This window comes from Ovis canadensis, chromosome 10, assembly GCF_042477335.2.
Source record: "Ovis canadensis isolate MfBH-ARS-UI-01 breed Bighorn chromosome 10, ARS-UI_OviCan_v2, whole genome shotgun sequence".
In the NCBI taxonomy this organism is placed as follows: Eukaryota; Metazoa; Chordata; class Mammalia; order Artiodactyla; family Bovidae; genus Ovis; species Ovis canadensis.
The window spans coordinates 29,787,459-29,814,903 of record NC_091254.1 but is presented as its reverse complement, the minus strand read 5'-3'; the positions used below and the strand labels follow the sequence as shown (position 1 = coordinate 29,814,903).

Sequence of the window (27,445 nt, the reverse complement as noted above, 5' to 3'; positions counted from 1 at the left end):
GCTTGGTTCGAATGTGAGTGGGAGATGGAGAGGAGGAGATGGAACAGGAAAGGGAGAGAATCATAGACGGAGCGCTGGGAGGGGTCACGATGATTATCCAGTCCAGCTCCCTCAGTTTCAGTGACGGACATGACTTCTCCAGATCCCACTGAGGTAAATGGCAGGACCAGAGCCCATGGTGACCACGTCCAGTCCTATCCTCTACACGAGAGTAACTGCAGCTCCGGCACTCGATGCTTTACTGAGACAGCTCTTTGTACCCCGCTCCTGCCACAGACAACAGGAGGTCTGTCAAAATCCACCTGAGGAAAATACGCTGGTCCTAAAAGGTAAAGGATGTCACCGTCTCCTTTTCCTTAAATCAATTTATCTAATATTTACTAGATTGCTACTATGTTTGTGTTGTGGAATGTATGAATATTTAGGGATGTGAATAATATACAAACCTGCCTTCAAAAACTTAATGCTTTAGAGGCAATTTAGTCCCTACATAATAAAACTACTATAAAATAATTCAGTTTCTAGATCAGTGGTTCTCAAGCTCTTTGAGGTTCCGAGGTTCTCTGAGAATCTGACATAAACTACAAACCTGCTCCCCAGAAAAATCCACACATTTCTGTACATATTCAGGGGGTTGCTGGATCTCCTAAGCCTACTGACCATGAATTAAGAGGTTCTGTTAAGAGAGTCACTGAGTTCCGCCAGATAAAAATTATCTGAACAGCCAAGACGGAGAGAAAGCTAGTTATTCTTTTTCTCTGCTGCAAAATGAATAAACTTTAAAAACATTATGTCTTTCCCTGTGAAGGCAAAGAAAGAGCTTTGCTTAGTACTTATCTGAATGTCCCTCTACAAACACTTATTTTCCCACATCTAACTGTGTGTGTGTGTTTTATTCTATGAGACTATGTCATTTGCATCCAGAATATCTGGAATAGCCTTTTCATGTATATATAAAAATACAAAGATAAACTTCATTAAAAGCAGAAGAAATGGAGTTTAGCTTATGAATTATTCTATTTCAAATTTTCTAATCTAGCTTGGAATGCTGTTTCTAAGGCTTTGATGCTGAAGGGAGTGAAGTCATTAAGATGAGTTGATAATACTGCCAGCATGAGCACTTTCCTTCTCTTTGGTTAAAGAAAAGTATTTAGGTCTTTTGGAATTCTAATTTCTTTCTTAATGAAATAGTGAAAGGATGAAGTGTAACAGTAAAGAAATCTCTACAGAAGTGGGAAACTGCACCATCAATACTGAAGTTTCAGAAATAATTTCCTGAAGCTTTGAATACATAAAAAAAACAAACAAACCATGGAGCCGTTTATGTCAAAATATTTCACAAAACCGGTTATCTTGTTACATATGCTGAAGCAAATAAATGGAGCAGTTAGAATTAACATATTCTTGGGTATCCTGGCAAGGTGGATAAAATGATAAAGGAAAACTGGGTAAGAGGACAAAAATAAAGGGGTTTCCACCTAATTTTTAAAAACCTGTAAGTAAAATACTGCTATAATTCAATCTGACACTTTGCTAAGCTTAGGTGTGAGAGAGCTAAATGGAAGGAAACGTGACCCAAAGACTAGAGAAAGGGCTTCAATTCCTTGTTTCCAGCATTTTAAATGGATTAGAAACACAGATTATTTGCAGATAGGTATTAATACAAACGTCTGGAGAAGTGATTAAAAAACGATTATTTATAGAACAAAACTTCTCTAAAACATCAACTTATTAAAAATTTCCTTGAAAATGGAGACTAGGCCAACCCAAGCATAATCTCAACAAGCACCGTGAGGCTCTACAGCTCAAGTTTGAAAGGACCTAATGTTAGTGCTAGATGATTTTTAAAAAAATCCACAGAGAACAGTTCACGAGACAGGGATACACACTCACTGTGAAAAAACAGTGACTCTTAAAGTTGAGCTTTTCTAGAGGGAGGCAGAAGAACAAACGGAAGAGTAGAAATGCTGTAAACAAGAGACTTCAGGCTTAACGCCAAGGGTCAGTCAAAAGGAGGACAAATCCGCCTCGTCTCCATACGAACTACTGATACTAAAGGTATTTAAAATTCAAACAGTGAAGCTGAGATTAAAAAAAGAAGCAGAGAGAAAGGAAGAGAGGGGAAGACAGGAAGGAAGTTTACGCGGAGGCATCTTTTCCATGCTGGAACTAAACCTGCCACCAGCATAGGTGCAAGGGAACATACTAATTCACAATATGCTTCTCTTCAGTAAAGCCGTGTTAATGAAGCCGATTTAAACCCATTTAAAGGATCAGTGTGAGCATATACATACCACAGGTTGTTTTGTGATGTCCACCAAGTCCTTCAGGTTATAATACTGATGCTTCTCAAAAGCTGAAAACAGCATGTCCAAAACGTGTTGTTTATCAGCTCGGGCTCGTTTTCCATCTTCTTTCTTTTTCCTTTCATATTCAATCTATGTGGAAAAAGCAAAAGTCCCGAAGGCATCAGTTCAGCGTGCTCACTCTGAAACCCAGGGACTCTTTTCCGTCCTCCACTGTTAGGTATTAAATCGCAAGGCAGCAGGTCAAAGAGTGGTGGTTCAGTACCTGTGGCCTTCACCACTCTCAGGGCTCCTCAGACCTTTACGGCTCCAGGAAGGTTAGTGCCCACCAGTAAAGCATTTTCACCGTTCCCTAAAGCTATATGTAATGTGTCCATTTCCTCCCCCAAAGCCCATCTTCACAGAAATCACATCATGTGGATCACAAAGTCTATTTGCAACTCTTGGTTTTTGATTACCCAAGTGGAGTTGCTCAGTCGTGTCTGACTCTTTGCAACCCCATGGACTGTAGCCTACCAAGCTCCTCTGTCCATGGGATTTTCCAGGCAAAGGTACTGGAGTGGATTGCTATTTCCTTCTCCAATGATTACCCAAAATACAGTAAAAGAGTTTATCTGCTCGATGCCATTTGGTAGGTAATATCTTTCAAAATGACAGTTTTTCAGGGCAGGAAGAAGGCTGAGGGGCAGGCAGATCAGATAATAGGTTTTCTAGGGAGGAAAAGCTTGGGAAATCAAATCTTGGTAAAAAGCAAAGAACAAGGGTGGTGACAGGCGGCCTTTTCTCCTCCCAACCCCATGGCCTCCTTGAACTTGCTTCTTCTGTAAAATGAAGTAAGCAATGGCACAAATGGTGTTACCATCCCGTGGTTTACAAATGCATATATGTGTGCATTTGTAAAAAAGTTAACTCTTTATTGAAAACATGCAATTTGCTCGCATTCATGTCAGTTGATTAAGCTTTTCATTTTTTTTTTTTCAAACTTTATCTTGATAAAGCCTCAGAAACTTGTTAGAGGACAGGTATATATACACTGTAGGGCTTCCTTGGCGGCTCATGGTAAAGAACTCTCCTGCCAATGAAGGAGATGCGAGTTCGATCTCTGGGCCAAGAAGATCCCCTGGAGAAGGCAATGGCAACCCACTCCAGTATTCTCGCCTGGAGAATCCCATGGACAGAGGAGCCTGGTGGGCTACAGTCTGTGGGGTCGCAAAACAGTCGGACGTGAGTTAGTGACTAAACAGCAACAGAGACTGCAGCAGCCCACCTGGTCAATAAAGCATCGGCAGGCCGGGTAAAAGCTGTCGGAGAACAATCTTTTGTGCATCAGCAGAATTACTATGAGAGAGAGGCTAGCTTCAAAGACAGAGAGATGCATATCAAAACGTACAACTAAATTATGTACAAATTCCAGCTTCATATAGTTAGGCTTATTCTCTAGTTTAACAAGAGAGACATAAAAAGATAAAATCTAATTTCTATTGATGTTAAGACTAAAAATAGACCTTAAATATAATCAGAGACTTTCAAATTAGAGGCAAGAAGTAACTCTGGCAACTCTTTCAATAAATAAAATTAGGAGCTAGACAAGGAGAAAGAGCTAAATTGAATGTCTTAATTTTTGTGATATGTATACCTGGAGAGTAAAACTCGAAATCCATTCAGCTCCTCAATAGATTAAGCATGGATTAGATGCTTGGTGTTGTACTAAAACTGAAGAAAACAGCGACCCACTCCAGCATTCTTGCCTGCGAAATGCCACGGACAGAGGAGCCTGATGGGCTACAGGTCACGGGGTCACAAGAGATGGACACGACTTAGCGACTAAACAACAACAACTGGACTAAAATATGGGAGTAAATAAGCTACTCTCTTTCAAAAGGTATCCCTTTCTTAAGGCTCGCGTATTAAAATGTATACAAAGGGCCTTGAGTATTTTAAATGTAGTAATGTAGTAAAGGAGACCACAGAGTTATTTAGGACAACTTTATGATGTTGGGGAAAAAGCGTAAATGCAGGGCACAGACTGTATTGTTGGGGAGGAATGAACCCCAGCCCAGCATCAGGTGGAAAAAATGCACTTATGGTCAAAGGCAGAAGTACAGATTCTGCCCCAATTCTGTGAGAAAACAGGCTGCAGAGCTATAGGCAAGACCAAAAGAGATGGACTTGAAGGCCACTCAAGACAGAATTTTCTTTCTCTCGGGTTAAAAAGAGGAGAGAACTAAGACAATGGCTGTATGATGGAGAAAGAAAGCATGACAGACCAAGACAAAGCCTGCAAATCTACAAAAAGGAGGCTCTTTGGATTAAAAAGCGGAACGACATCATGGAATACCTGCAGTGATTCGTGTTTGAGCCTTGCTTTGCTGACCAATGTCTAAAACATGTCATATGTCCCCCGTTTATAACTGCTCCGTTTGCATCCTGAAATCCCCTTCCACAGCTGCACTGTGCTTGAAAGGGTTTGCTCTGTCCACTGCGATGGACAGTCTAGAAAGCAGGGCCGGAGGAAAGAGTATAAAAGTATGGACCATGGGAAGAAGATACTACCCCTTAAGCTGACCAAGTGGAAGATAAGAGAAACTTAACTTGGCGTCTACAAAATAGAGGGAGGTAGAATCAGACTAAGGAAGAGTGGAGAAAGCATATTTCCTTCTCACAGGCCTGAGTGGGGTGTGGGACTTCATTCAAAAAAGGTCACTGTGAAGAAGGAATTCATAGGGCCTGGACTCCATCGTAGGCCTGTTCATGCTGATCATGCTCAGCCACCTTTCCAACGGACTCTGAACTCTGTGTTTAGTGCCTATGAAAACAACAACAGAAGGATAAGACCCCCTCCAAGCAAGGGAACCTTGAAGATCGTATCTAGGTTACTCATCGCCTAAGAGAAAACATACACTATCACCCCTTCCTCCAGACAGGCCATACATTTTTCTGTATCTATCGGAGTGTAACCTTGGGTTTATTGATTATTGGCCAATGATTATTGGCTAATTGTTTGTTTGAGCACATGAGCACATAGCATGTGAATGATGGGGTTATTGGGATTATATTTTCCTTGGTTTATGTAAGTCTCAAGGAATTTGGAGTGGTGGGTTCAGACACGTACACATTGGGTATAAAAGATTTTCACAAATGCTGGTTGGGGTCATTGGCTAAGAGGAGACTCTGCCTTGGGCCCGCAGGTGTAATAAACTGCACTCCACAATCTGCATTGTCCTTCTGAGTGAGTTTGTTTCGTGGAATGTGTGGCTATAACAATTGGTCCTCAAGAAAAACAAGACAGAGAGGTGGGAACCTAGCAAAAGGTCAGTGCCGTGCTTTTGTACTCTCAGTATGGAGCTACACTTGTACAATATTCTATCTGTTCTTCCATCCCAGCTTTAATTTATGCTGAAAGAAGATGGACAAAGTTAAGTTCAGGAAATAGGAAACAGAAGTTATGGTATATTCAGCTTCCACTCTTAGCCCTCTCTTCCTCATGTAAAATGACTCGAGAAGCTAGGAGGATGAACAGGAAAAATGTTTTCAAGTAACAAAACATGCTGGTAAAGCAAGATAGGACTTCCCTGGTGGCTCAGATGGTAAAGCATCTGCCTGCAACGTGGGAGACCTGGGTTCGATCCCTGGGTTGGGAAGATACTTGGAGAAGGAAATGGCAGCCCACTCCAGTACTATTGCCTGGAAAATCCCATGGATGGAGGAGCCTGGTAGGCTACAGTCCATGGTGTTGCAAAGAGTCGGACACGACTGAGCGACTCCATTACCAAAGCAAGACAGTCCACTTTAGAGAGGGCATACAGTCCAATAGGCAGTGGAAAGAAAAACTTAAGTGTTTGTTATCAAGTTGTCCCAACCCTAAAAGCCATAGGTCAGACCCAAAAGGATTGAAGGTAAGAACTGAGAATAAATTAGAAAGAAACTTCAAAATCAATACTGAAGGTATTGATTAAGAGTCAGATTAGGTTGTGATTTGTAATGTTAAAGAGCAGTGAGAAAAGTACCAATTCTACACAGAAAATTTTCTTTTTAAATCTTGGTTTACATGTTTCAATCTCAAAAAACACTGCTTTTAACATTGGTGCTCTCCTCCTTTAAAATGGGGAGACAACAGACAAGACTTGTTTGCTTATCTTTCTGCATTAACCATGCCTATCAATGGCTCAATAAAATTTTTGTAGTACAGCATTATTTAAATCTTTTTTTTTATAATGTTCAAGAGAGATCCATCACCCCAATTCTGCTCTGTGGTATCAGGTGGTTCCAAAGTACATGTAATTATAAAAAGGGACTAAAATGATCCCATGATCATTAAATTATTAGCAACTAATTATACTCATGCCAAAACTAAGATCCCTGAGGTAACTTCTCTTTTTAAGTTCATCAGTATACAAATGGCAGTCTTAATATTGTAACTTTATACTAAAGTTATAGTATAGTATAGTATTCTGCCAACAGTACTCAGACTAGTATTAATCTCCAGAGTTACAGAGTAACTCTGTACTATAGTATAGTACAACTATAGTATAACTCTGTACTAAAAATTAATTCCACAAATAAACAACACATGATACGCACCAGTCTAGGAAAAGACCACTGTTTCAAGATACGCCATTTCTTCTCCTTTTAGCTCTTTACCCTTGGGCATTTTGTTTCGCACTGGCACTATTAGGAACCGACACTCAAAGCAATCAGATTTCTAACTTGTTCGCAGCCACCACAAAATACTACTAGGCTAGTTATTAGACTAGAAATAGCTTTTGTATTATATGAATTTTAATTACTGATATCTACCCCCAATGACCATAAACTAAGGTGTCACCAGCTGCACAGAAATGTCAATTCAGAAAGAACTTTCATCTCCAGGTACAAATTTTTATAATCCCCAAATTCCATCATATACAATTTTACTTTCAAAATATAAAACAAATTATTCAAGACTGAACGGCAACCAAATGCTGAACACCCATTGTGGATGTGGCATAGGGCTGTTCAACCGTCATTACTGAGACAATAATCCCTGACTAAAATTATAAAATGCCACCCACTTCCAATTAAAATATTACAATACAGATGTCTGTAAATTTCTAGATTGTTGTTTGCAGAAATACTTTGATTGCTTTGTCAAGGCAGTCTTTGTGGAGGTTTCTAACTTTTAAAGTGAGCGTGACAGCCTTGAATATCATGGTTTGCATTTTAAATCCTTATGAAAGATTCCCCCACCCTCTATGCTTCTATTTCTGTTGTTACCTCTTGGGAGGAAATTAATTCTTTAGGGTTGATCAGTCTTTGGTGTGCAAATTCAAATGGACAAAGCATGCAGCATTTTTTTTAAAACCACGTAGTATTCTTACACTATACTCTATAATACAGCAGCAAATACTGCCGAGGGGCCTTTAGATTCAGTCCTGCAGGCACCCACTTTAATCAACAAAATTCCAAATTTATATACATATATATAAATACTTAAAAACCAAAAAAAAAAAAAAAAAGCCAAGCCAAAAAACACCCAACAACCTTAGTTCTGAGGATTAAGACAACACAACTGGTCACTCCACAGAATGAAACAGGGTATGCATTATAATAAATTTTCTTTTTAGTTCCTGGGGGTTTATTTCAAGATTTTATGTAATAGTTCTGCTCCCTCCAACACTAATTCTCTAGTTCAGTTTCTTCTAATGTTCTATCACTTTCAGACCAGGAGCTCTTGCCAGGGTGGGGAGAAAAGGCAAAGAGAAGTCTTTTATTCAAGCTGGAAGCAGGGGGGTAGGGTGGGGAGTTGATGATAATAGAGACAAGAAGATACTAATTCTTTCTAAAAAGCCTTAGGTTTAGTGGAAAGAGACTTCCTGGTCTCCCTTCTAAGCATCATTTTTGCTCCCCATGCCACAGGAGATGGCAGACCTGCCACAAGGGACAGGCAGATTTCCTGTCTCTTTGGATCAGTGGCTGAATGCCAGAACTAACTAGGTAAAAAATTTAAAGATAGTTGGCCTCCACATTAGATCAATACAACCAATCTCTGAAGGTATTTTTCTTTTTTAAAAGCTTCCCAGGTGATTTTAGTCTACAGCCAGCATTGAGACCACTGTCTGGACAACAGGGGGCACAATTCCTTATGAGAAAGGTCCTATGACTGGAGACTACATAAAAGAATGCTATGACATTTACACAGGTGGGATAATGACGTCCACAAAGTCAAGCAGAACACAGAACATACACAGGCACCCTCACCTGCAGTCAGGGATGGCGGCAGTTGAAGGGAATCTTATACATCAGAGACTCTATATTTGGATTATATGACTCTATCAGTAAAAAACCTTTTTCCCCGGCCATGTGCCTTGTGGGCTTTTAGTTCCCTGACCACAAAAACAAAAGCTTTACACTCTTATTATAGTTGCATTTTATTACAATATTATCTATGCTTTTGAGAGCTATGCAGGTGCCTCCACCAATTTCCGATACACGCTCATGGAGTGGGGGGGGGGGGCAGTGGAAATCACTACACATTCAAGCAGTGTAACGTGGTGGCTTACAGTCAATCTTTGTTAATTAAAGATTATATGACTCACCACTATAATTACATCAATATTAATGACTCAGCGCTATGACAACGTTAACAAAGGCTGATACCATGAACTGAAATGTCACTTGACGTTAAAGAGTCTCTTTAAAAGGGATGTGACAGCTTTATATCCTACCAAGTGGTTCAGAATACAATGTATTTGTACTTATTTTAGTAGTAAAAAGAGAGCGATTAAAAGCACTCCAAAAATATGACACCTGGAATCTATCCTTCTATACCTGCCAGGTAGGTATAGTGCCAACATCACTCTGAACATGAATTAGAGGTCAGAGCTTTGATACAAGCGAAAGTGCCAGCTCTGACCTAAGAAGATTTTCCATTTGCCTCAGAAATGATGGTATGTAGCAGTATAACAAGAGGGACCCTTGCAATGGAACTAAAGAAGGAAGCAATTGTAATATGTGGACTCACTAGGTCAAACGAAATATGGATTATACCCAAACAGGGTCTGAAAGGGCATGACCAGAGAAACTGAAAAAAGTGGTAGCTCCTTGAAGACAGAAACTTTATTTATTTGGTTCACCAAGAGCAGGTATCTCAGGCATAAAACTGGCATTAAAAAAAAAACAAAAACATTTTTTGTTCAGAGGAGACAAATCTTACATAACTGTGGTAGGACACTGTCATGGCTAAGTACTAACACTTTTCCCTAGCGTTCCCCTCTTTTCCACTGCAACAGAAAAACTTTACACTGTGAAACATTCACTGTAACAATTCAGACAATAGGTACTCGTTGTGACAATTCCAACAAAAGACTGACAATTCCAAGAATTCAAAAAGATTTCGTAAAAAAGAAAATTATGATAAAATCACCCTAGCACTAAAAAATAAAAACTGTTAAAGTACTGAACTAATCCTTATTTTTGGACATTTGTTTCTAGTCTTTTCCTATTATAAACAATAGAGAGAAACAATGTAGCAGTTTTTAAAATTTGGATGTCTTTAGAAGGGGCACATGCACTTCAGTTCATCATAGTCTCTACCATTTACCTTCTTATATTTCAGCATCCTACCCAAGAAGATGCCTGCTTGGCCCTGGAGGCGTCTACATTTGCTACCTGTCTTTATAAAATAACCATAAGATAGTCAAATATCATAAAGTAGTGGTTGGGCAGATACTAACCTGCATCATTTGACAAGCTTGGAACTTAAAGGCCAAACTTAAAAGAGTATTTATTTCTTCCTAAATTCAGTATCAAGGGGAAATCTTAAGCAACAAAGTAGGACACAAAGGCATCAACTCTCAACTGCTACTTGACTTAACTTGGACTTCCTTTTATTTTCAGAAAATCATCACTTTCTCCTTACACTGCAGGTACTTCAAGACCCATATCACTTAGCTCTTTAAGCAATGCTAAGGATCTACAGCCACACGGGTTTCTTAAGAGTAAGGGTCCTATTCACAGACTTAGAAAACAAACTTATGGTCATCGAAGGGGAAATGGGCAGAGGAGTAAAGCAGGAGTAAGGGATGGACAAATACATACTACTATATATGAAATAGCCTAAAATGAAAAAGAAGCACACACACGTAGGCACGCACGCGCACACGCGCTCGCTCGCTCCTCTGGAAGCTCAGAAAGTGAAGAATCTGCCTGTAAGGCAGGAGACCCAGGATCAATCCTTGGGTCAGAAAGATCCCCTGGAGAAGGGAATGGCTACCCATTCTAGTATTCTTGCCTGGAGAATGCCACAGACAGAGGAGTCTGGTGGGCTACAGTCCACGGGGTCACAAAGAAGCGGACATAACTGAGCGACTAACACTATCACTCTACATATATACACACACGTGTATACATGCATATATATATATATATATATATATATATATATATATATATATATATATAAAATCACATCACTTTGCTGGATATCAACAACTAACACAGTATTGTAAGTGGCCTATACTTCAATTAAAAAAAATAGTAAGGCTCTTAAACCAGTTTCCATGGTTCAACGTCTGGACTATTTGATTACTGGCTGTGTGACCTCAAGGAAGCGAACCTCTCTGTGCCTCAGTTTCTGCATCAATAAAGTAAGGATCACAGCAATAATTACAACAGTTAGACCTTTGAACTGCCCGGCACAAAGTACACATAAGATGTATACGTGTGTGTACTATACACACATACACTGTGTATGTGTACAAATATGTACACTATATATTTATAAAGTGTGTGTTAGTCGCTCAGTCATGTCTGACTCTGCGATCCCATGGACTGTAGCCTGCCAAGTTCCTCTGTCCATGGAATTCTCCTCGCAAGAACACTGGAGTGGGTTGATATTTCCTTTTCCAATATATGTAATAAATATAGTACATACAATATACTTTAACGAAAAAGGTTTTTTTACATACAGGCAGCGCACACTTTACACAGTAGTGTGAGGCTGTAAAAATTCCTATAAAAGCTGAAACTAGGCAAAGCGATCTTAATAATGGGAAGAATGACCATTGGTTCATGATCCTACTCTCAGTTATAAAGGCAGAGAAAAAACTCTAAAGCTAATATATATTTTTTAAGGATACTATGCTTCAAACCATTAGAAACACTGAAGAAATGTTTGATTTCTCTGAAAAACTTTTCAGGAATCATTTCAACAGTGGTTGTCTTCTTCTCATTGTATGACTTTGGCTATAGAGTGAATACCTTTTCTATGCTTGGCAAACTGTTATCTCGCCCAGTAAGCCTGGATACCTCAAGTACCTGACGGCAAGGTGTGGGACTGCTAAGGTCCTTTCAAAACCTAAGAGTGTATGACATTAAAGACAGACCAGAATGAAGAATGACATGAAGACTTACATTGTATTGATGATTAGCAACAGGTTTGTAATTGGTTGTCACGACTTTGTCCAGCTGCTGTGATAGCCTCACAGGTTTGGAAGATTCTTCTATTTGCAATCTGAAAAACAGAAGGCATTATTAACAAACTTCCTTGTTTATTAGAGTGAAACCTGAACAGGTATTCCAATAATCTTTTTATCAAGACCTAATACTTCACATATAAAGAAAATATATCAGCCTTAATACTTCAAAAACACACTGTACATGACTATAACGTGGAAAGCAGACCACCAGGTAAACATACCAACTATCTCGTTTATTTCTACAACTTCCTTCTAAATCTTATACTGTACAGTCAAACCTTAACTTTTAAAACAAAGACGCTAATCAGCTTTAAATTTGTGGGAAAAAAATCTGCATGTAAAAATGAATTATCTTAAGTTATATGGTCTAAAACTAATCAAGGTATTTATTCAAAACTTCCAATCATTTGACAAAAGTATATAAAATCAGGACACATCAGCACTCAGGCTTAGTAGCTGCTTCACTAGACAGTACAGCTAAATGATCCATCTAAATCAAAATACAACTAAAAATAGCGCTTTTGGAAAAAGAACTGTAAAATAAACATATGACACTACGTAGAGCATATTATAAAATATAATACTAGTACATATTCAAATAGCAATCTTAGGAGATTTTGTTTTGGGCTAAATGTTACCATGGGCTTCCCTGGTGGCTCAGTGATAAAGAATCCGCCTGCCAACACGAGAGACGTGGATTCCATCCTTGGGTGGGCAGATCCCCTAGAGTAGGAAATGGCAACCCACTCAAGTACCTTGCCTGGGAAATCCCATGGACAAGAAGAGCCTGGCAGGCTACAGTTCTTAGGATTGTAAAGAGTCTGACACAACTTACCAATTAAAGAACAACAACAACATATATTACCATACCCAGTGACTCACATTCAACCATTTATTTATTTTAAAAATTAAATTATTCTGGTATGTGAGCACAGTAAATCTAAAAAAAAAAAAAACAAACGTTTTAAGGTGGGAAAAGGTGTAGCTTTCCAAAATGACTACTTTTTTTCCAAAGTAACTATTTTTAAAGGACAAAGGCACCATCGTACCTATAGACTTTTTAACTTAAAGCACTACAGGAAAAATAATTGCCAGCCATGTCTAGCTAAATTATAAATGAAAGAGTAAGAATGAAATAAAAATACTCATACAAAAACATAGATCCTCACCAAGAGAACTACTCAAGGATTCATTTCAGCAAGAAGTTAAATGAACCCCAAAGGAATGAGTGAAATGCAATGATCCCAGCAAAGAAACTGAGAACCATATTAGAAAATTATCTACTTGATACAGACAGAAAAAAGAAGATACAGTTTTAAAGAAAGTGGAACTTAACATGAAAGATGGGAAGAGATCAGAATGAAGGCATTTAAGATTCCCATATATTTTCTAAATTCTCTGTAATAAGCATCTATCACTTTTATAATCAGAAAAGTAAGTATACTTTTTTTTTATAGGAAAAAGAAATATTGTTTCTTGGAAGGTTAGTTTAAAAGCTATAAAAATGTTGCTCATTTAAAAATAATATATGTTGAACATAATATATTACTTTCTTTTAATGGGACTTTAAAAATAATTTTCATTTAAAATTCCTTCAAAGGAGCAACTTGCAGTGTAAAAGGTAACTTTTTCTTTTTTTTAATAATATTATTATTTAATTTGTTGGATGGAGTTTCTTTTCTGTTTCCTTCTGCTTATTTTTAGGTGGTTGTTGTTCAGTGATTAAGTCGTGTCTGACTATTTGCAACTCCATGGACTGCAGCACACCAGTCTATGCTGTCTTTTGATATCTCCTGGAGTTTGCTCAAACTCATGTCCACTGAGTCAGTGATGCCATTTAACCATCTCATCCTCTGTCACTCCCTTCTCCTCTTGTCCTCAGTCTTTCTCAGCATCAGTGTCTTTTCTAGTAAGTCAGCTCTTCACATCAGGTGGCCAAAGTATTGTAGTGTCAGCTTCAGCATCTGTCCTTCCAATAAATATTCAGGGTTGATTTTCTTTAGGATTGATTGGTTTAATCTTCTTGCTGTCCAAAGGACTCTCCAGAGTTTTCTCCAGCACCTCAGTTTGAAAGCATCAATTCTTTGGTACTCAGCTCTCTTCATGGTCTAACTCTCACATCCATACATGACCAGTGGAAAAACCATAGCTTTGGCTATATGAACCTCTCTCAGCAAAGTGTTGTCTCTGCTTTTTAATATGCTGTCTAAGTTTGTCATAGCTTTTCTTCCAAGGAGCAAGCATCTTTTAATTTTGTGGCTGAAATCACCCTCCACAGTGATTTTGGAGCCCAAGAAAATAAAGTCTGTCAGTGTTTCCACTTTTTCCCCATCTAGTTGCCGTAAGAGATGGGACCAGATGCCATGATCTTTGCTTCTTGAAAGCAGAGTTTTAAGCCAGCTTTTTCACTCTCCTCTTTCACCTTCATCAAGAGGCTCTTAGTTCCTCTCTTCGCTTTCTGACATAAGGGTGGTGTCATCTGGGTATCTGAAGTTGTTGATATTTCTCCTGGCAATCTTGATTCCAGCCTGAGCTTCATCCAGCCTGGTATTTTGCATGATGCACTCTGTATAGACGTTACATAAGCAGGGTAACAATATACAGCCTTGACGTACTCCTTTCCCAACTTGGAACCAGTCCTTTGTTCCATGTCCGGTTCTAACTGTTGCTTCTTGTGCTGGATACAGGTTTCTCAGGAGGCAGGTCAGGTGGTCCAGTGTTCCCATCTCTTTAAAAATTTTCCACAGTTTGTTGTGACCCACACAGTCAAAAGCTTTGGCATAATCAATGAAGCAGAAGTATATATATATTTCGGAATTCCCTTGCTTTTTCTATGATCCAGTGGATGTTAGAAATTTTGATCTCTGGTTCCTCTGCCTTTTCTAAATCCAGCTTGTACATCTGGAAGTTCTCAGTTCATGTACTGCTAAAGTCTAGTTTGAAGGATTTTGAGCATAATTTTGCTAGCATGTGAAATGAGTGCAACTGTACGGTAATCTGATCATTCTTTGGCACTGCCTTTCTTTGAGATTTGATATATAATACCAAATTCCTCAGGAGATATTAGAGATCCACCAACTGCCTTTTTTTTTTAAATCTGAAAGCTGTAAATACTACTGGTTTTGTTTTTAACTGTGATTGCCAAATTGAGTGTAGTTATTTCAGTATTAAAATATAAGTATTTTAATTCTTCCAATTATTTACAAATCCATATATATCCTTTAACTACATAAGACCATAATTTTATGAAGTATAAAAAAAGTACTCTAGAAATGTCTTCAGAAATTTACTGTACATGTAACCATAATTGTATTTACTGTGTTACTTTGTTTTCATGGGCCAAGTAGAGTTTCTATAAACTACGAACAAAGCACTAGCTAGAGACCTAGAAGGGAGATATCCACCCAAAGATGGACGTGGGTTTACAATCTTTCAATGGCCTCTTAACTGCTCTTGGGTGATGCACAAGCTTCTTCCCATGACTGCATGTCATTCTGGGATCTAGTCCCCGCTCCCTCTCCAGCTCAGTCCACTGTTCTCCCTCACGTGAGTCCCCATGGCCGAAGCTGTGCCATGCTCAGACTTTAGAGGAAGCTTCTTACAGACAGTCATCCAGCAAATCTTTACTGGGTGCCTATTCTTGTTGTTGTTCAGTGGCTCAGTTGTGTCTGACTCTCTGCGACCCCATGGGCTGCAGCATACCACGCTTCCCTGTCCTTTACCATCTCCCGGAACTTGCTCAAACTCATGTCCATCAAGTTGGTGATGCCATCCAACCATCTTGTCCTCTGTCTTTCCCTTCTCGTTCTGCCTTCAATCTTTCCCAGCATCAGGATATTTTCTGGGTGCCTTTGTCTACCAAGAAAAGACTTGCTTAGTGGAAGACAAACATTAAACAAATTTGGCTCAGACGGTAAAGCGTCTGCCTGCAATGCGGGAGACCCGGGTTCGATTCCTGGGTCGGGAAGTTCCCCTGGAGAAGGAAATGGCAATCCACTCCAGCACTCTTGCCTGGAAAATCCCATGGATGGAGGAGCCTGATAGGCTACAGTCCATGGGGTCGCAAAGAGTCGGACACGACTGAGCGACTTCACTACCTATAACTGGTTATCTGCAGGACTGAAGAGGGACAGGGGGTTGGTATTATGACAACTGACTGTGTGCTGCTATGAAGTAAAGAATAACTCCAAGATGTGCACTTGGTAAGCTGAAGCAGGACAGCCCATGTTCCTAAGAGGTGAAGCCCAAAAGACTAGGCAGAAACTACTCCTCCAAGCCTAGAAGATGTCTCAAAGTGACTGACAGATAAACGTTTAGAAAGAAACGAACAGTTGCAGACAGGTATAGGAATGTTTACAAAGGATTAGAACTATGCTGCTGCTGCGTCCGACTCTGTGCGACCCCACAGACGGCAGCACACCAGGCTCCTGTGTCCCTGGGATTCTCCAGGCAAGAATACTGGAGTGGGTTGCCATTTCCTTCTCCAATGCATGCATGCATGCTAAGTCACTTCAGTCGTATCTGACTCTGTGCGACCCAATGGACAGCAGCCCACCAGGCTCCTCTGTCCACAGGATTCTCCAGGCAAGAGTACTGGAGTGGGTTGCCAGCAAGGAGATCAAACCAGTCTATCCTAAAGGAAATCAGTCCTGAACATTCATTGAAAGGTCTGATGATGAAGCTGAAGCTCCAATACTTTGGCCACCTGATGCGAACTGACTCATTGGAAAAGACCCTGATGCTGGGAAAGATTGAAGGCCGGAGGAGAAAGGGATGACAGAGGATGAAATGGTTGGATGGCATCACCGACTTGATGGACATGAGTGTGAGCAAGCTCCAGGAGCTGGTGATGGACAGGGAAGCCTGGTGTGCTGCAGTCCATAGGTTTGCAAAGAGTCGGACACAACTGAACGACTGAACTGAACTGAGAACTATGCATGTGTAAATCCTCTGGAGGGGGATAAAAAGAAAAAAAACCAGTGGCAGCCTATTTCTGAACACCTCTCTCTGTATTCTAACCTTAGGCCTATCCCCTTAATGCAATCATGTCTCAGGGGCCTGGCCTCTCTAAATGGTAATCTAGCTGTTATGCTGCCACTAAATTATCTTTTCTGTTTCAATCACCTCACTCCACAATTTGATCTTATGAGACATTCAAAGAGGGAGGCATGCACTGGCTTCTTCTTTCCACATTAAATGATTGCTCCCATTACTTCACAGCTTGAAAATTCCTTGGGATTTCAGTGTGTTTAGGTTAAGTGCGTTTTTATAAATGGCAGCTTATTTCTTGTCATACTCTTACACTAGGATTTATTTTCAGCCACTGCATCCTGATTCAGATTTAGGTGGCATGGTTTCCTTTCAATTCTAATACACAAGTTCTAACAGCCAATTTCATCATCCATGGAGTGTCATGCCACTTTTATCCTCAAAGTATTCAATCTTTTAAATATATAAAGGAAAACACTGAATTAACTGTTTTTTTAAAGAGCTCATATAAAAATTTAACCTTCTTATTATACATTTAAAAAGTCAAGTACAAGGGTTTTGTTTTAATTAAAAGAGGATATCTTATGATTCAAAATTCAAAAGGTTAACCTATGGATGGAAAATATATTTTTGAAAAACTAAACCTTAAAACACTTTAATTAACTTGAATAGTTTAAAATAATTAAGCAGGGTTCTTTACTTAACACTAAATAATTCATTTAACATTACCACATTAAGTGTCAGAACAATTTGCAATTCCATTTCACCACTGAACAATGTACCAAATTAAACATCACTGACCTCAACACGCCTTCAAAGTCAAAATAAGGTTTAAAACTAGGCTTGTACAAAATAATACAATGTAGAAATATCTGGTTTGCACAGCTGAACAGCAAACTACACACAGAGGTCTGGGGCTGGACTGGGGGAAAGCTGAAAGTTTTATTGTCACAATCATTTAAAAAATTGGTCTTGGATTTGCCTGGTGGTCCAGTGGTTATGAATCAGCCTGCCAATGAAGAGGACATGGGTTTGATCCCTGGTCCAGAAAGATATCACATGCTACAAGGCCACTAAGCCCGTGCTCCACAACCAAAGCAGTCACTTCAGTGGGAAGCCTGCTCGCTGCAATGAAGAGTAGGCCCCACTCGCCACAACAGGACAAAGCCTGAGTGCACAGCAGCGAGGACTCAGCGCAGCCAAAAATAAATAAATCTTTTTTTTTTTTTAGTGTTAACTTTTTCAGAAAATTTAAAAACATGGTGTTATTTTCGAGAAATAATAATAGAAAAATATTATTATGTGATCATTTGGACACAGATAGACCCTACTTTTACAAACCACTAAAAAAAAAAAGTGTGGTGCTAATTACTACCACCATTTCAGGACAGTTTAGAATATATGTCCACAGTCTTAGAAGACTAGGGTTCACTGAATTACCAGTCTTTCTAGAATATTATATAAAGGGTCAGTTTCTTACTTTCCAATCAAAGGAAAAGCTCAAGGGCTATATAACCTGAGAGTGAAAACACTAATGAAACAACCATACAACAGACTTCTATAAAGTATTTTGCTATGTTGTAGAAACTGTGTTAAAGCTCTGTATACGTCTTCTCAATCTTAAAAGCAAAACAGTGGGAACTCAGATCTTTTCTTTTTTTTTTTTAACTCAAAGCCTCAAGTAGTTAATCTATATACTCCCTAAAAGGCCATATAACTGAATAACATCTCTAATTAAAAGCTCATTGAGTTTAGTTAAAAACAAGTAATTTTCTTGTAATAACTATAAATGGAATATAACCTTTAAACATTATGAATCACTTTGTTGTACATCTGAAATTTATATAATATTGTGTAACAACTACATCTCAAAAAAAGCAATTTTCCTTTATTGGAAAGGAAATTGAAGGCACCCACCTGCTTTCAGTTAGCCCAATTCTACACAGACACATACAAAAGAGCACATTTTTTTTTTTTTAATTTGGTCACACCAAGCACCATGTAGTATCACAGGTGCCTGACCAGGGACTGAATCCACATACCCTGCATGGGAAGAACGGAGCCTTAACTGCTGGACTGCCAGAGAAGCCCACCACATTCTTCTTTACAACACTGAAAAAAGATTCCTATTTCATCAATGTCACTAGCTACTAGCTATAATTATGGTTCATAATCCACCTTATTAAAGTTACTTAGAGATCTTTATTACAGTGTATTACAATTTACACACTGTAATGGGAATTCAATCCTCAAATAAAAAAGTAGTATAAATACCCAAATATTTTAAATGTCAAAATCTAAAACAATGAAAAAAAGCCAAATTTCTATTGCTCTAAGCTGTTGACAGACTGGGGAAGACAAGTCTATATATTTTATTCAATTAATCCTTCATTGATCTCACTTAGTGCATCTTACATAAAAGTAACTCAACGAATATTGGTTAAGCAAGTGAACAAATGACACCTTTATTGGACAATTATATCACAAGAGAAAAGGTTGAATCCCGTATTAACAAATTCCACAATAACGCCTCATTATATACACACAGACTATTCTCCTGCCTAAGCAAAAATCCCTAAGTAATACTGCCTAGCTAATCTGGTTGTCAAGTATAGAATTAAGCAACTCCAAAATCACTGAACAACAAATGTTTCCATCAGCAACTGCCAACGTGTAGGAGTCATTTTATGATGTAAATATCATTACTTTAGCATCCATCTATCCTTTGTGCTCCAGCTGCATTTGACTGCAATTTATGCTATTCTTAAAATGACAGGTTTCACAAAAGAAGGTAAATTATCTTACGATGTTGATTTCATTATTGAAAAGGAGGGAGTAAAGCAGTGAAGGAGGTAAACAGTGCTTCCCACGGGGGAGCAGGAGGCTGACATTTGCAGGGTGAGCGAGAGAAAAGTGTCCCTGCAAGGAGAAGCAGGAACAGCCAGAGGGCTGGGACTGCCTGTGAGCCAGAGGATACCTTCTGGGCCCCAAGTCAGAAAACAAGATGCAATGTTCAGAAGAAGGCCCAGCTCAGGAGAGGGCAGGCAGAAGGCTAGGGGGGAAGGGAAGGTGAGGGAATAACCAGGTGATCTACTAATACCAAAAGGTTCTGATGATGCCTAGTTTTAAGAAAGTGCATTTACAGGAAGCTTCAACAGGACAGAGAGTTTCTCAGAGGTACAGTAATAGTATTAACAGTATTGGGTTGGCCAAAAAGTTCGTTTGGGTTTTTCCATACAACCTTAAGGAAAAGCCTGAACGGACTTTTTGGCCAACCAACACACATTTGTCTGTTAGAATGTGGATTTGAAAAAATTTCAGCACTTGCAACTGACGAGTAATCAAACATATCCTTACTTGGAAGGACTACTAGAAGGATTACAGAGAGTAAACATTAAAATTAAGTATTTTAAGTGTCTTACAAATACCTGTTAATTATTTTAAGCTTCATGAAAATAGGGACCTTGTTCATATTCCCAGGGCCCAGAAATTAGGCATGCAATATAAATGTGTTAAATAAGCAAGTGAGGGAAAAGCTGTGATTAATCAATAATTGTAATCTGGACGTCATATCATAAGATTTACAGTAACATAGAGAAGGAAACGGCAACCCACCCACTCCAGTATCCTTGCCTGGAGAATCCCCATGGACAGAGGAGCCTGGTGGGCTACAGTCTACGGAGTTCCAAACAGCTGGACACGACTGAGCAATTTAAGCACAGCACAGTACATGCTAACACCTAGATCTGCCATTTAAGAGAAGAGACTGTAAAATACATAAGGCTTAATTTTCACTCTGTAGGAAAAACCCAACAAAGGGAAAAAACTCCATTATCCACTTGCACTATCCAACAGAGTAACCACTAGCGATATCCAACTATTTAAACTGAAACTTCATTTCCTCAGACACGTCAGCCATGTTAAGTTTGTTCAACAGCCGCATGTGGATACCGTACAGGACAATACAGACATAGAATATTTCTTTCACTGGTGAGGGAATAAAAATTCACCGTGGACTTTGCTCCTACATTAGTTAGAAACAAGTCACCCACAAGTTTTTGGGTATGTGTTGGGTAAGGTAAAGTAAATGAGAGCATAATGAAGACACATTATAAGCGTCTTGGTTTGTTTTTTTTTTTACTTTATTTTACTTTACAATACTGTATTGGTTTTGCCATACATTGACATGAATCCACCACGACACATAAATCACAGCAGGATCCTCTATGATCCACCTCCCAGAATTCTGGAAATAAAAGCAAAAATAAACACATGGGATCTAATTGGTTTTGTTTTTTTAATTACTGCCTAATTTTTGTTTTACAGCCAAACACTGTAAGACTGTCAATCCCTTGTCAAATCGTCACTTCTGGAAGAGCATACATCACCAACATTCCAGAGAGTATCCTCCATTAGCTAAAAGACACAGAATCTCCACTCAATAGTCCAAAATATAAGTATCTTACCCAATGGCCAGGATATTTTTACTATCTTATATAGTTTCCTTTGCTCTCATAGTCTTTCCTTAAGTAACCTACTTATTATCTTAAACTTGAAGGCATGTTCAGTAGCTACCTTCAGCCTGTTTGTGTTAGTCACTCAGTTACGTCTGACTCTTTGTGACTCTGTGGACTGTAGCCCGCCAGACTCCTCTGCCCACGGGATTCTCCAGACAAGAATACTGGAGTGGGTAGCCATCCCCTTCTGCAGGGGATCTTTCCTGACCCAGGGATCGAATCCAAGTCTCTTACGTCTCCTGCATTGCAGGCAGATTCTTTACCATCTGAGCCACTAGGGAAGCCCCCCTTCAGCCTATGCAATGGCATTACTTCCCAGTCACCAACACTCTGGTGGCGTCCAAGCACCACACAGATGCCCAAGCTGGAGGAAGGGGGCAGAAGACAGCACACACAACTGGTTCTTGTGACTCTGGGAATCAAAAGGGTACCTAAGATTCACAATGCCTGGAGTTTTTGTTCAAATAATTATGAACTTTGGCCTGTGGCTCAGATCATGAACTCCTTATTGCCAAATTCAGACTTTAATTGAAGAAAGTAGGGAAAACTACTAGACCATTCAGGTATGATCTAAGTCAAATCCCTTACAATTAGACAGTGGAAGTGACAAATAGACTCAGGGATTAGATCTGATAGACAGTGCCGGCCTGAAGAACTATGGACTGGTCACCTGCAACTTATTCACTGCAATGTGTTTTTTCTTTAGACCACGTCAAGCATGATTTCTTACACCATCTCCTGAAAGCAAACTGTTTTTCACCTTGGAAAGACTATTTCAACGTAAGTGTGTGTGTGATGGGGGAAGAACAAGGGCAGGCAAAGCAGAAGGGGGTGGGAGCAGAAGGAAGCAACAGCGTTTGAGGTAAAAAAACCCTTTAGTGCTTCTGCTTTTCCTGTTAATCAAATAGTTAATATTTTAGTACAGGCACAAAGTAGAAACTCATGAGGAAAAAAAGTTTAGCAAATCAGGGATCATTTGTCAGTTCTCAAGACCTGTCCAAGTAGCTACTCTTGAAAATTACCCTAAACTCCAATGGATGATGAATGACAAAAATACTTGTTTCATTTTTAAGAACTTTTATTTCTCTTCTCCATACCCCAAGAAAAGTAAAAAGCCTAAATAATTTGCTATGATTCCCAGAGTGGTAGGTACAAAGGACTAGGAACTGTATTTCTAACTCAATACAGCCAGCCTTCTGTAGCTGAGGATGCAAAACGCGTGGATAATAAGGTCCAACGCTATTAACATCATTTTATTTAATGCACATGTGTGAATTTCATTTTGTATAAGGGACATGCACATCTGGAATTTTGGTGTCTGCAGGGGGTCCTGGAACCAATGTCCCATGGATGCCCAGGGATGACTATATTCAAATAAGCAACAAAGAAATACCTTTTAAATTCAGATTCATGCTGATAATTTCCCATTAAAAATAAAAATCAAAGATTAAAGCAAACCCATGGCACCCAGAATGGCTCTGAACAATGCTCAGTTTAGAGAGAACATACCATACACCACGGCATGGCAGGATCTAAAACCAGGTTCCAGTTTTAAGGTCCAGTTCTGTCCCAGGTGTCGCCACGGCCAAGTTGGCCAATCTCTTCAACACCTTGGCGCTCTCACGAGAAAAAATGATGACTATAACAACAGAAGTATGCGAGAGAGTCTTTAAACACTTAAAGGTGCTTGTCCCAAAGTACAATTCAATACATTTTATTATTATTTGACTTACTGTAATCATTCAAATAGTCACACTAAACAGAAATATATGGAAGTTATATGAATAAGCACAACTTTTAATAATAATCTGCTTCACCAATTAGATTTTAAAACCAAGATTTATGGAAACTAAGTTCATCCTTTATCCTGATAGGGGTATCTGGCTACATCAGATAAAAAGCACTTTCTTCAAGGATAAGAAAATTTCTTTCTAAATGTCATTCAGCTGCAGGTAAAACATGTAATGTTCATGAAAGTGCTAATCAGAACAAATAATTAAACCACAGCACCAAGAGACATATTAAAAATATGGGAGCTTACAGTTTTGGGTAACTGTTTATATATCAGAAATTTAAAAAATTTACTGAATTTTAGATGCAGTCAAAGTATTTTTGGAGTTAATCCTTAGGGCACTCAAATCAGTCTCTCACAGATGACTTTCAATCAGTAGTGACTAGAACATGAGTCTGAGTTTAACAAAGGTAGAAAAATGCACTTGAGCAGAACATCTTCTTAAGTTACACAGAGAACACATAACCATTTAAAACTAAATAGTTTTGAAAAATCTTTTCCCGTCTTCTTCATATAAAATATGATTACAGAAGGTTATGTATTTTTCTTCTCAGGAGATGGGGTCACTTCCAGACCAACTGTAGAGCGGATACAACTGAACGAAGTAACTGTTCCCCTCCTTCCCTTTATCTATTTCACTTGGCCCTCTTTTTCACTGCCTGGACATTTTTAGTTGCTTTTCTCTAGATTTTTTTCCATACAGCTTTAGATTATTTCACACGTATTGTTTCACTTCATCAGCCAAAGAGGCTAATGCTTTCAGGGGACATTAAACAATAACTCTTGGGTCCCTTTCTGCCCATAATGTCTAATGATTAGCTTAGATTTTTATGTCTTTCAATTGCTTGGCCCAACACTTATCCACACTGACCCTCAGACTTTTGTGTGAGGTGGATCCACGCAGACAACGTGTAGAGGTCTTGCCATCATCACTTCACTCATGCCACTCAGATTTCACCATCCAGCTCTTCTCCCAGGTCACTCTCCCCTACAGAGGGCAGGTGTTGGTACTGATTCGAGGAACTCCTGCCTGAGCTTCCCCCACAGCTCAGGAACTGACTGCTGCCTTTGGCTTCCTGGTGGAGTCCCCATGAACAACAAGGGCTCATAGAACCCCACAGGGATGTGTGACTGAGACGACGGGGGGAGGGACTGCAGGCCAAGCAGTCACTGTGGCAGCTCAGAGTGGGGTCCTGGGTGCCGCCAAGCCCTTGAATATTCTTGAATCACATCATACACATCTTGATTAAAAACACCTTAATAGTCAAGTATTTAAGAAGCAAAATACAAAAGCCTTTTCTTTTCATTAAGAACTGAAATGTATTCATTAATTTAAAGTTCAATTTGCTTTTGAGAGCTTAGTCTCACACAGGTTCTACTTTTGTGGATAAAATGCTTTAAAAAGTAAAAGAGAAACAGCTAGAGATGACCGTTCATATAATAAAACTAACTCAGTTTCATAACAGAAACACTAATGCTCATGTTACCATATTGATCAAGTGCTGAGAGTAATCATTACCCTAAGATTCTCTATTTTCACAGTTTTGGCAGTTCAGGTTGCCAGCCCTGTCAAGAGACATTCAGCCCCCACTTCTGTAAGCTCCTAAGACTTCTTATCTGCTGACTGATAAACAGGCTTCCGGCTAGGTTGTCATTTGGTGAGGAACTGTGGACACTGACATGAAGTTACCCAGCAAATTTTCTTTTATAGAGCTTATGGACAGATGTATTAAGAACTGAATATATCATTTTATAAATTTAAGAAAATAATTTTTCTTGCTATTAGTAGAGAGAAGAAGGCATTACAGAAATGTTTCGGTCCTGGTTTTTCTAAATACATAAAACACTATCTGGTTCAAATCAAGTCTAGGTTTTTTATAGCTGGTCTTAGAACAAAGGCAAAAAGCTGAGCATATAGGAAAACCTTTTCTAAAACAAGGTGTGGGCAGAAACAGTCCTGATGCTTTATGGATCCAGACTCTGTGTCATTTTACTTGCATTGCTAATGCTACTTAAGAGAAGCTTTACCTTTTAGTCACTTATAGTTTTTAACTCCTATAAAACATTAGGGATATCAGGCTATTCTTCATGTAGCTCCTATTAGTCAGAGAATGACTATTATGAGCCCCAAACAAACGTATAAAAATATTTTCTGCGTCATCAACATGCATGGATGATACAAGTTATTACAGAGGCTATTTATGTGGACCAAATCCATTTTATTTTGCTAAACTGTTTATATGATGATCCGAGTCATTAATTTTTGTAAATGTTGCTTTGACAGACATTCTGAATGAGGCTGAAGAGCAGTTACGGAAACAAACCCTTGCTTTATTTCTCCCTTTGTGGTAACAGTTTTATACCAAGCTCTTTCCCCCGGATCCCTCCAGTGTTGCTAGCTGAAGGTGAGGGTGAAGTCTGTGCCCGTGGAACGTCCGCAGGGAACATGCTCAGATGTCTGCCTTGGTGTGCATCTGTGCTCAGCCGCGTCTGACTCTTGGCGACCCCACGGACTGTAGCCTGCCAGGCTACTCTGTCCGTGGAATTTTCCAGGCAAGAGACTGGAGTGGGCTGCCACTTCCTTCTCCAGGGGATCTTCCTGACTCAGGGATCAAAGCCACATCTCCCGTCTGCACTGGCAGGTGGATTCTTTACCATGGTGCCACCAGGGAAGCCTTTAGGGCCCTCCAGTGCTGCTAGCTGAAGGTGAGGGTGAAGTCAGTGTCCATGGAAAAATCCAGGGTAACATTCTTAGACAGCAACTTTGGTCTCCTAGTGGAATTCATTCAGTAATTGAGTTGGGCAGGAAAAAGTGAAAAAAAAAAAGTATGTACGTATACGTACACATATATATTTGAATGAACACATTCTAAAATATGCTGGTGCTTCTTCAGGTTCAATATTCAGAGCCAAGAAAGAAATTAGTCAGAATTTGTTGAGTTTGCTGTATTTTTATACAGATCAAGATGATAACTAAAGGGAAGTGGGCATCTGTGGGTTTCATTTATTCACATATGAGGTAAGGGTTAAAGTATGGAGTGTGAAATGAACTTGGTGGTTTTAAGTGAGCTTTTACATTTTCTATAACAGATGGTACAGCAATAATTTTTTATCATTTAAGATGAGATCAGATTCTTGAAACTGTGAATTCTATCACAACAGGCTACACTGTCTTATCCAAATAATGTGTATTAGAGAATGTGTATTTTCTGCAAGGTGCATGTTTTCACTATGTGAAATCTGAAGAAAACACATTTTAAAAATGAAAACAGATTTATGTAACTGTTAGCTTCAGTAGTGACTGAAGGAACTTAGAGTGGGTGTGTAGGAGGGGAAATAAATGAGGTAATGCAGTTCAAAGAGGCTGACCTAACAGAAATCTGACAATAAAAGACTGGGAAATTACTGTGATAAGTACTTTCCCATTTTCATATTTATTATACTGCAACTTGAATACTTACAACCAGAATTATTTAAGACGGTTTAAAGCTAAGCATCCAAGATCGTCAAACAGCCCCAACTGCTAACCTTGGCTCTCTTTTACTCCTAAAATTATTTAGGTTAGGGATTAAGTAAGCTGCTTATGATGATAGACGCAGCATTTCTCTAGCCAGTCCCTGTGATATATACTGCAAGTATGAATCATTTTTCCAAATTAAAGTGTCTATGATCCTATGACTATGTGATGGGTGCCAAGAGAATACAACAGTGGAATCAAACAACTTCTATTCAGCAAATTTTAAAATATCGTTCTGCAAATTTCCAGTTGCTTCTGAGGAAAAATCAGAAATATTAGCTGCATATCATGTCAAGCTGTAAGAAGCTACCCAGGCAGACACAAACCAAGATACTGTTGCTATGGAGACTAAGCAACTCAAGCAAATGGCTACTTCATTAGAGACTCCATGAAACTATAAATGCTGGATGAGGGATATCTGGCAGGATGTGGCCATCAGTGTGGGCTGGGATTCAGAGAGAACTTCTGAAAATATAAGATAACTTTTAACACGCTGTTTTGGCAACCTCTGAAAAATTAAAAAGTGAGAGTAACTAGAACCAAATGAAAGCTGGGGGAAAATGAGAAGAGTGGTCAGGTTCAAGAATATCTGTTTAGGACCAGCTGTGGTGACCCTGACATTGATCCGAAAAAGTGAGGGTCATTTAGACTACCATATAAGATGCCAAAGGGAGAAAGGAGTCCCTATTGAATCACTGCTTCAGACTTTCCACTGTGAATGGGGTTTGAGGCCATATGGTCTCACTCTCTCTCCATCAAGAAAGTGAATAGAAAGGAGTTAAAGAATATTTCTGCCTATGTTTCAACTTTGAAGAATTTAAACTTTACATCCAAGAATGACAATAAAAGCTGTATATGAACTTCTGTAA

The 27,445-nt window shown here is 39.1% G+C and overlaps 1 protein-coding gene and 1 long non-coding RNA gene across 2 annotated transcripts in view; one reads left to right on the top strand and one right to left on the bottom strand.

Annotated features, from left to right (window-relative positions):
* GTF2F2 (general transcription factor IIF subunit 2) overlaps positions 1 to 27,445 on the bottom strand; it is a 133,791-nt gene that overhangs the window by 11,620 nt on the left and 94,726 nt on the right. Inside the window, exons 6-7 of the mRNA XM_069601285.1 lie at positions 11,697 to 11,796; positions 2,295 to 2,438 (exon numbers count right to left, since the gene is read on the bottom strand). Of these exons, the coding sequence (XP_069457386.1) occupies positions 2,295 to 2,438; positions 11,697 to 11,796 (244 nt within the window). The remainder of the gene's footprint in view (positions 1 to 2,294; positions 2,439 to 11,696; positions 11,797 to 27,445) is intronic.
* Positions 8 to 27,445, top strand: LOC138446469 (uncharacterized). The gene is made up of 4 exons (XR_011259339.1): positions 8 to 329; positions 21,974 to 22,047; positions 23,614 to 23,663; positions 25,344 to 27,445. It is a non-coding gene; the product is annotated as an uncharacterized lncRNA (long non-coding RNA).